Source organism: Vigna umbellata, chromosome 1, assembly GCF_029865625.1.
Source record: "Vigna umbellata cultivar VRB3 chromosome 1, Vumbellata_1.0, whole genome shotgun sequence".
In the NCBI taxonomy this organism is placed as follows: domain Eukaryota; kingdom Viridiplantae; phylum Streptophyta; class Magnoliopsida; order Fabales; family Fabaceae; genus Vigna; species Vigna umbellata.
In genome coordinates, this window is record NC_142165.1 from 14,643,573 (window position 1) to 14,654,325 (window position 10,753).

The following is a 10,753-nucleotide window of genomic DNA, read 5'->3' on the forward strand; positions in this document are numbered from 1 at the left end:
CAATATATCAAAGAAAAAATATATAATAAATTATTTTTCAAGTAAACTAAATGAGAAATAACAGTTTAGTCAAATTGAAGCACACATCTAATCACTGGATTAACATGTTGGTGTCTCTTATTCAACGTGAATGAACTTATACCGAACATTAAGGACAAAAACATTGATTAGGCTTGAGGCTTATCTCTTGCAGGTTTCATACACCTACTAATGATAATCCATTATAATATCTAAAACTTGTTTAACCATATATCTATCTTTATAATTCAGGCAGAAACAGTAAATGGCAGAGCAAAGCATGAAAGAGGAAAGTGCAGAGGAAGTAGTATCTGATGAAGAAGCTTATCTGTTTGCCATGGAGCTAGCTGGTGCCTCTGCTGTTCCCATGGTTCTGAAGTCAGCCATTGAACTTGGCATCTTGGAAACCATAGCCAAGGCTGGTCCTGGAGCTCATCTTTCTCCTTCTGAAATAGCTGCTCAGATACCAAATATAAAGAACCCTAATGCACCTGCTATGTTGGACCGCATGTTCCGCCTTTTGGTTAGCTACAACATCCTCAAACTTCGATTCCCCGATGATAATATGGCTGAAAGGCACTATGCTCTTCACCCAAAAGCCAAATACCTTGTCAACAATCAAGATGCTGTCTCTGTGTCTGCTTACTTTCTCATGGAACACGACAAAGTCCTCACAGAAATGTGGTATTTTGTTAACATTCTAACTTTTGTTGTAAAGTTACTGATAAAATTTCTTGTTGAATCTACTCGAGAAGAGGTTGATTTAGGACACACAATCATCAATTAGATATGGATCCAACTATAAACAATTGAGAGTATTTTCTATTCAAAATTTTAAGGCAATAGGTTAACGGGTATTTCGTCTTTGTATAATGTTCTACTTTCTCAATTTTTTCTCATTTTTTGATACTTGAACTCATACTTGGATTCTCAACATTTTTATGGAGTTACTAAGATAGGGAATTTTATGAGAAGATGCAAGATTGCAGATAGAGAGAGTTTAAAGGATTGTGTTGTTTTGCAGGTACAAGTTGACAGAATCAGTTGAGGAGGGTGGATTTCCATTTAACAATGCTTATGGAATGAATGCCTTTGAGTTCCATGATGCAAATCCAAGATTTAATAGGCTTTTCAATAAGGGGTTGTCTGATTGCTCTAGCATCACGATGAAGAAAATTCTTGAGATTTACAAAGGGTTTGAGGGTGTTGGATCTTTGGTTGATGTTGGGGGTGGAACTGGGGCTATCATCGGCATGATTGCCTCCAAGTATTCCTCCATAAAGTGTCTTAATTTTGACTTACCCCACGTTATCAAAGAAGCTCCATCTTATGCAGGTTCTTTTCACTTTTTACCACCATGGGAACTGCTTAGCTGTTTAAGCTTTTTAATCAAATATATATTGTAACCACTTGTTAATTATGCATTCTTTTATGTTGTTGATCTTGACTTTGTGTTAATTAATATTCGATAATTTAATTTTGTTTGACTTTTAAAACATTAATATTACGTGTGATATTAGTGCAGGTGTGGAACATGTGGGTGGAGACATGTTTGTGAGTGTTCCAAAAGCTGACGCTATTTTTATGAAGGTGTGTATTAAAATTTGAATCTTTTATAAACATCTTTGTCCAAATTTGATGAAAATGTTGAAGGTTCGAAGAGAGATAAAACTCGGATATAAATTGATATAAATCTCATTTTATGAATTGATTTTGTAGGATTGAGTTAATTATAGTTTACTTCTTCATATAGTATCAAAGTAATGAATTATAACTTATCATAACAAGATTTCTTGTTTGTTAGGTCTATTATACCTCCTATTATTAAGATATTTGTTTTTTGTTGGGTACTGTTTCATTTGCTTTTGGACCACCTATTAGTGTCTAGTCTCACCAAATGTATATTCTTCAATTTGATAAATGTGTTATAAGTCTCACATCTACTATAAATAAGGCCAGTTTAAAGTATATAAATAGGTACAAACCTCACTTGGTTTCGTAGAATTGGCTTAAAGTCCACTTCTTAACAGAAAATAATTTTTTTTATGTAGTGGGTATGCCATGACTGGAATGATGAGCAATGCTTGAAATTGTTGAAGAACTGTTATGATTCTCTTCCTGACACTGGAAAGGTTATTTTAGTTGAAGGGCTTATTCCAGAAACCCCAAATTCTAATTTAGCTTCAAAGTGTGAGTTTCAAATGGATATTGTGATGTTGTGTCATAGCCCAAATGGAAAAGAGAGAACAGAGAAAGAATACAAGGCTTTGGCTAAAGGAGCTGGATTCCATAGTTTCAGAATAACATGTTGTGTTTTCAATACTTATGTTATGGAGTTCCTTAAAAAGGCTTAATTCTTATCTTCTCCCACTTGTGTTGCAGTTATGTTTTGAAAATAATTTGTTGGCTACAAAGGTTTCCTCCCTCCTATATATGTTTCCTTTGTTTTTATTATGACAAATCAATAAAGATGTTATAATCATACATTATCAACTATAAAATGTTAATTACATCCTTTACCACCATAAATTTAAAATATTATTGGTTATGATTTTGTCGTTAAAAGATGTCTTGTAGCCAATAACAGCTTTTTCCCTTTGTATCCAACAAATTATTCTCAAAATATAACTCTAACGCCATTGGAAGAAGGTAAAATTTAAGCCTTTTTAAGGAACTTCATGACATAAGTATTGAAAACACAACACCTTATTCTAAAACCATGGAATCTAGCTCACCATAAAAGATGTTGTGTCATAGCCTAAATGGGAAAGAGAACAAAGAAAGAGTACGAGACTTTGACTATAGGAGCTGCATTTCATGTTTCATAATAGTATATTGTGTTTTCAATATTTACGTTATGAATTTTCTTAACAAGGCTTAATTCTATCCTCTCCTACTTACGTTGTAGCAATTATGTTTTGAGAATAATTTGTTGGTTACAAATCAATAAAATTATAATCATACATTATCAACTATAAAATGTTTATTACATCTCAATCACCTTAAATTAAAAATATTGTCTATACTCTTATTTATTGTCATTTTGTCTTAATACAGGTAGGAGAAGATAAAAATTAAGCTTTTCTAAGGAACTTCATAGTGTAAGTATTGAAAATACAACATACTATTCTAAAACCACATAATCTAACTCACCATAAAAGATGTTCTGTCATAGCTCAAAATGGAAAAGAGAGAAAAAAGGAAGAGTACGAGGCTTTGGCTAAGGAGCTGGATTCCATGGTTTTAAAATATCGTGTTTTTAATATTTATATTATGGAGTTTCTTAATAAAACTTAATTCTTATATTTTCTCACTTGGGGGTTGTAGTTATGTTTTGAGAATAATTTGTTGGCTAAAAAAGTTTCTTTCCTTCTATATATGTTTTGTTTGTTTTTACTATGACAAATCAATAAAGATATTATTATCATACATTATCAACTATAAAATGTTAATTACATCATCAATCACCATAAATTTAAAATATTGTCTGCAATCTAATTGGTCATGATTTTATCTTTAAAAGAAATCTCTATACATAAAAAAAAGAAAAAATATTTAAAATGTGTTCGACTTTGGTTCCTAAACTAACATGAGATTATTAACTGTTATAGAAACAACTTCTATTTTAGATTTCTATAAAAGAAATTCTAAATATTAGACATATTTAAATAATTTTATTAAAAAAATATATTACGAAATCAAAATGAATAAAATAATATAATTTGGATTAGTAGTTAAATAGAACATTCAGTAACAGTTTATCTATATTAGAGTATAATGAATGAAGGATAAATACTAATATTGTGAAAAGTTCCGCTGTTTATATCATGGGAAGATGTTGTATAAACTTGTTATACATTCTATATTTTAGAGATAATTTCTAAAGCAATAAGAATTATCCTTTTATTGATGATATGATGTGATATTATATTGTTGTTGCTAAATTATTAAAAGATAAAATAAGTTTATTAGGTCTTATATTTATTTGTTATTTTATGTAAATAATAAAATAATTAAATAGGATAAACATATTTATACTTTATGAACAAATAATTCAATGTATAATATATGTATTTGAGATGACTGTGAAAATAATTAAATAGGATACACATATTTATACTTTGTTAGAAGTGATTTAAAAATAGTTAATTTTATTTGGGTTGTAGAGAATTAACTTTTAGTAGCAAAAAGTATATCTGAAATTGAAAAGAAAAAAACGGTTGAAAAAAAAAAAACACAACCTACAAATTATCAGATTTATAAAATTAACCTATTCTTTTATAAAAGGTTTTTACAGATTTCAACTTTTATCCTAACAAATAAAATTAGAAATACAAACATTTTTTTATCCAAATCGATTAAATCTTTTAAAAATCCATCATTCATAAACGTGGAACTAGACTAAAAATTTCTATCAAAAGTAAAATTATTTGAATACCCATTGATTGAATAAAAAATATAGTTATAAATAAATCTACATAAATATCAAATTGGAATATTTCTAATCCATGATTGTTATTAGTGTACTCTTTTTAGGTATGTTTCTCTGGAACGCCTTAGTTACTTAATTTCACTATATTTGTAATTATATAAAATAAAAAACTGGTTATATAATAAAAATATATAATTTTAAAGACATATAATTAAATACAAATATTATTTATTATATTAAATTATTTTTTAAAATAATTAAAAAATTTAATCATACACATAATATTTTATTCTGACTAGTGCCTTAACAAGCTATGATTTTTTTAAGATTACATGTTATGATTCCTTTACTTTATATACCCGAAAATAAAAATGAATTGTGGATATCAATATATGATAAAGATATTATACAAAAAAATATATTTTTTTTCTTCATTTACACTGATAAAAATAAATGTTATTATTGATATTATTATTATAATTATTATTTTTATATTTATATCTGATCTGAACCAAATTGGTGATCTATCACAAAGCATACACAGAGCTTCCGAACTCATCTTAGGATGGTTTTGTTTGCACACGAGGCCGAGAAGAGTTAGTAGTTTGAAAACCATCTTACGTGTCGAGATTTAATTGGACGAGTGACCAGAACTCTCCAATCACAGACTGAAACGTGTAAAAAGAGAAAGGTTGTACAACGACGCCGTTTCCAGTTTCGGCAAGCACGTTGAGATTAAAAATCAGCCGCTGCGTGTCGTGTTTCATATTTTTCGTCAAATTTCCGAGAAGAGCCAGTCACAAAGGTATTTTTGTCTGTGTTATGATGTTTTGATTCTGTGGATCCGTGATTTTGAGATGAGTATCTGAATTAACCTATTGTTTGGCAGATGAGATTACCATCGTTGAGGCATGCTTTGGTGTTCGTGTTAATTGGGGCATTGTGGAACTTGCAGAGGTCGGAGGGTATTCGATTTGTGATAGACAGGGACGAGTGTTTCTCCCATGATGTCAAGTACGAGGGTGACACTGTTCATGTCTCTTTCGTTGTTATCAAGGCTGATTCTCCCTGGCATTATGGCGACGAAGGTGTCGATCTCGTGGTATGTTATTTTTTTCTTTTTTCCTCTTGCTCGATCCTTTTGTGAAACCGATATTATTTTGTTTTACCTTAATTTTGTGTTTCGTAACTCTTAATGAGAATTTATGGGAATTTGTTTCAAAATTCCGATGAGGCAGGGGAATAGAATAGAACCATAGGCGTCTATACAAAGTCAAAACCAACAATCATTGGTTTCTCTTACGCGTACCTGCTGTCGGCCGTTGGCTGTTGGCTGTTGGTTTAGGGTTTTATTTTGGAACAACCATCAATTTCATCCTTGAAATATTACCCTCTCTGCTAAATGATCCCTAAATGCAAAAAAATAAATTCCATCTACGTAATTTCCCAAGTGTTAGTTTATCCAAATAATAAAAAGTCCTTCAAATTGGTCTCTGAAATTCACAAAATTCATCCAATTAGAGATTAAATATGTTTAAGAGAGGGATTACTTATGCATTATAGTTTTATATTTTCCGAGAATACTCTCTTAAAAGAGGGAGTAATACTTGAGAGACGAAATTGATGGTTTATTCATTTGTGTTGTCAAGCTAAATATATTTTGTACCTCTCTCTGTTCATACCTAAGGTGGCAGAAGAATATTCTGTGATTGTCTTCAGCACAACCATGATGTTTTTTTTGTTTTAAGATCTTAGGATCTGTTGGTAAACATGAACCCCATTCTGGGAACTTTTATTCACTGCCCATGCTGAAGTATTTGGAGGGTGTTATAGCAAATGTTTGTACATGGTAAACACCTAATGGAGCAAAAAGTTATCCACTGTTAGGATATAATTTACGGTGCAAAAGGGTTAAATTTTTTTCTTAGTAACAAAGAGTACTTATAGTCATAGAGATGTTGTGAATGTATGTAGCTTTTTATATTACATTTACAATTATGTATAAATGATCCACATTAAACGTGTACTTTTTGTATTTTTGTGCTACAATCTTTGAATATTTATATCTCTAGCAGCTGTACTAGTCCACATTCTGCATACACAATTGATAGGAACAGCCTTTCTTTGAAACTATGTTCACTTTCCTTTTCCTTGGTACCCTACACGATCATGTGTTGGAATCTCATTGCACCACAATGTGAGAATTTCAGGTAAAGGGTCCCTCTGGTGAGCAAATTCAAGATTTTCGGGACAAGACCAGTGACAAGTTTGACTTCGTGGCTCACAAATCAGGGGTTCATAAGTTCTGCTTCACTAACAAGTCTCCTTATCATGAAACTGTCGATTTTGATGTACATGTTGGACACTTCTCTTACTTTGAGCAGCATGCAAAAGATGGTAATGCCTCTTCTATGAAGTCCACTTTCTTTATTTTTCTCGTGTAAACATTGCTGTTTAATTTCATGGAAGTCTGTAAAGCGAGGGAATTTTTTTGTTGAAACTTCTGTGACTGTTTTTGCAGAGCATTTTACCCCCTTGCTGGAGCAAATAGGAAAGTTGGAGGAAGCTCTATACAACATTCAGTTTGAACAGCATTGGTTAGAGGCTCAGACTGATCGCCAAGCAATAGGTAATTATTTAAGGTTTACTTTTATGTTTATCATACGATTTTCTTTTTCTCTGGATACAATTTTTCATGTTCATCAGTTAAACATATAATTGTGCTAAAGACAAACATACCTTGTTTCTGTATGCACTCTTGTTTTATGTTCTTGATACTATTTTATATTAAATTCTTGTCGCCATGTGATCATCCTAATTTATTCAGCTACCATACCAAAAGAGACCACCCTGTTGAGAACACTACTTCCTATCTTTTTGATTGTGTTCACTGGCTCTCCTTTGATGCGATGGGATGCAATGCACGCACTATTCTGATTGATGGGAAATAGCTGTTTCAATGCACCCTTTGCATATATTCCAAAGTTGTGTTTAGTGAAATGGAACACACTCGTTATTGGTTGAATGTCCATTTTTTGGCTTATGATCTTAAAAACAAAACCAACAAACTGAGCATCTTTGTCTTGTTTTCTTCTGTTGTTAACTCTTTCTTGACTGCAGATGAAATATCATATTGACTTACGTTTGGAATATGTATGCAGTGAACGATGCAATGAGCCGAAGAGCAGTACACAAGGCAATTTTTGAATCAGCCGCACTGATTGGGGCTAGTGCGATTCAAGTCTACCTTCTACAGCGATTGTTTGAACGAAAACTGGGTACCTCAAGAGTTTAGAGCTTCCAAATGTATTCAGAACCTGTAACAGTACAGACGATAATGATATTTTGAACTTTTTTTCTTCTGTTTTCATCACTTGGATATTTATATAACTAGTTCTACATATAATACCTGTGGAAAGATGTTATTTAATGTTAATTATAGTTCATTTCATTTGCCATACTTTTCAATTTATTTACCCTGCTTAAGCTGCTACGGCGTTAGAGAAATTGTTATGCACACTTCGTGGCAGATTTGCAGTGGTAACGATATTCTTGAGTCGCAGCATATTTAAGAATTTATTATCGCTTAATATAACCAAGAGAACAATTAGCATTGACCATTGAGATACCAAGTTTCGATAACATGGCAGGAGATTTTCTCTATTGTATAATGCACCTGGTGAAAGGATAATTTACACTTTCTAAATTGATAGAGTATGTGCCAAGCAAGGGGCATTATTCATCATTTTGACTCAAACTGCTATGTAAATTTAATTTTAACTGAGGATAGGTAAATCATTTTTAATTTATACACTTCCGGTATAAACCCCTTTGGATGTACGTATTTTTCAATCAAACGTAGGAAAATTGGTTGACCATGATCTGTATCAGGGTAAAATCGATTTTCAAATTTCAGAAAAGCTCGATTCATTTTTTCTTAGCTACCTTTTTTGTCGATGAAACTTAAAGTACAAATAGAGCCCTTGGATTGCTTTCTTTATATAATATTATATATTATTATTATTTGCTTAATGGGACGACAGAAAGATGGCAAACGATGCCATCTACGTCCACAAATAAGAACACAGTTACATAAAATTATCAAATTCCTCTTTACATGAATAATAGAGGGAAACTTGAATGGATAAAAAAATTAAAAAAATCTCGAGTGGATGAGGTGTGAAACCAATAATTTTTGAACACACCCCAGAAATCGCATGTTTCAATGCGATATTCGTTTCCTAGTCAAGCCATAATGTACACTAAGTATGTATATATATGATCAAAGATTCCAGCAGGACCCACCATAGCTTTAATGAAGCTCCGGAGTCCCATATCATATTTCTAAACTGTCATGAACTGAAAAGCCTCCTCATGGCTCTGCAGATCTGGTCATACAGCAGAACCATTTTTTCTGCAAAATAAAACGGACGGAAGTAAAAGCCCTTAAGTCACTCAGCATTTCAAGGATTAAGAGTTTAAAATATGTTTGTCCAGCATAATGTCTAGACATTTAAGTCACATATATAAATGGTCAGTTTTGAAATCACAATTTCATTCACACGTCACAGAGACACCAAGAGATCAAATGCAACAACTACATATCTAATCAAGTACTTTTAGACAGTCTTTTGTTGCATTAAGAAGAAAATAACCAAAAATTAAAAAACTTCGTGTCCTAAATTTTTTAAAAAAGTGAATAGATTTATGACATGGTGTCAGTACTACGTGGATCTATCATCATTGACATGGTAGGCTCTATCAACACCAAAAATTTATAGACACATTATATTATGGTTTAATAGACCTTAGTTGAACAAATCCTAATCAAAGATAATCATAAACAGACACAATCCACAATTTCAGACGACAGAAAGCATGAGCGATCTTCATGATCCAATTTGAGAATAGGACGATGGCATAAACTGTTAAATTTCTACCAAAGAAATGGACATTTTCTGAAGCTTCAAATAGTTATTTTCGTATTGATTTCACCTTTTTCCTTAAATTGATTTCACCAAACCAAACAAAAGCAGAGGTTGTAATTTATTAAGATCTCTTCCACTTCATCATAAACACTCACAAAATAAAAAAATAAAATAAAATCATTTAAAGCTTTAGTAAGAAATCTCCCCTCTGACGTTTTTTCTGAGTGATTTAGGAAGAAATTTATTCAAACATACCAACTTGAATCATTAACGAATAAAAGTTAAAAAAGAGAAAAACTTACATAATGGGATTTGCGAAGTGCATCATGAGCGTTGTAGTTTGGTGAATTGCGACGCTTAGGGGGTAAACTGACCTTAGTACCATACTTCCTCTCATTCCTGGCTTTGTTGAAGATTACAGAGAAATCATTAGCCGATGATGGATCGGTCACATCCCATTCCCCAAACTTAGGCAATGGTTTACCCTTCTCCTGAAAATAATCATGCATTGCAATCCATGTTCATAGTCAAATTCAAAATGAAATCGAAATTAAAATTGAAAATGAAATGCATAGTTACCGCCATGGATGGATGGTTGTGGCTTCACTGGAACTGAATGTATGTATATATTTTTTACGTAATGCAATGTTTTTGTTTCCACCTTCTTCTTTTCCTTGATTTTGAGTTTCCAAGGAGAAAGAAGAAAGAATTAGAGAAACAGAGAAAAACAGAGAGAGTGGGCCAAATATAAATCAAATTTGTGAGGCCCACCTTTCCACCCTTTCCAGCCAATCGCGCTCAACCATCAAAATCTTTCTCTTTTATAATAATAATAATAATAATATAACAAATTTTATAACTATTTTCTTATCTATTATTATAATATTAAAGAAATTAAAAAATATATCTTTATTTATAACTTTTTATCATTTTAATATAAATTTAATAATTACTTTCATTTTTAATCATTACTATTATAATTAATTTTCGGATCATATTTTTTATTATTTATTATAAAGGAAAAGTAGAAGCACGTATCCCATGTACCTATTTTAAACTACTGCTACTAATATTAACAAAAATAAAAAACAGATATTTCTTCTCTAAGTACACCTCGTTCTTTACGTTTCATTTAACTTTTTTAAAAAATGATAAAAATATATTAATATAGTTTACATAATTAAACCGACGGACATAAAACTACAATAAACTTTTCTTTTTTCTTATTTGTTTAAAATTAATTCTAGAGATATATGTTGATGTAATACTAATTCACATTTATTGTTCGTCATTCTAATTAAAGAATTAATAAATCAAATTTTTGTATTGGCAATACGTTTACAAAGTTAGTTTCACACAGTTAACAATAACAAAA

At 31.2% G+C, this 10,753-nt stretch overlaps 3 protein-coding genes across 3 annotated transcripts; 2 read left to right on the plus strand and 1 right to left on the minus strand.

Annotated features, from left to right (window-relative positions):
• The first annotated feature begins 241 nt into the window (after positions 1-241).
• LOC124822830 (caffeic acid 3-O-methyltransferase 1-like) lies at positions 242-2,502 on the plus strand. Its single transcript, XM_047294901.2, has 4 exons — positions 242-702; positions 1,043-1,353; positions 1,544-1,608; positions 2,070-2,502. The coding sequence occupies exons 1-4, from the start codon at positions 284-286 to the stop codon at positions 2,370-2,372; spliced, it is 1,098 nt and encodes a 365-aa protein (XP_047150857.2). The 5' UTR covers positions 242-283; the 3' UTR covers positions 2,373-2,502.
• A 2,594-nt stretch (positions 2,503-5,096) lies between these two features.
• Positions 5,097-7,901, plus strand: P24BETA2 (emp24/gp25L/p24 family/GOLD family protein). Its single transcript, XM_047294905.2, has 5 exons — positions 5,097-5,255; positions 5,340-5,552; positions 6,661-6,847; positions 6,972-7,079; positions 7,612-7,901. The coding sequence occupies exons 2-5, from the start codon at positions 5,340-5,342 to the stop codon at positions 7,743-7,745; spliced, it is 642 nt and encodes a 213-aa protein (XP_047150861.1). The 5' UTR covers positions 5,097-5,255; the 3' UTR covers positions 7,746-7,901.
• A 543-nt stretch (positions 7,902-8,444) lies between these two features.
• Positions 8,445-10,097, minus strand: LOC124822832 (protein NOI4-like). Its single transcript, XM_047294903.2, has 3 exons — positions 9,958-10,097; positions 9,681-9,869; positions 8,445-8,864 (listed from the first exon to the last, which is right to left on the minus strand). Exons 1-3 carry the CDS (start codon positions 9,961-9,963, stop codon positions 8,823-8,825), a joined length of 237 nt encoding a protein of 78 aa, XP_047150859.1. The 5' UTR covers positions 9,964-10,097; the 3' UTR covers positions 8,445-8,822.
• Between the last annotated feature and the right edge of the window lie 656 nt (positions 10,098-10,753).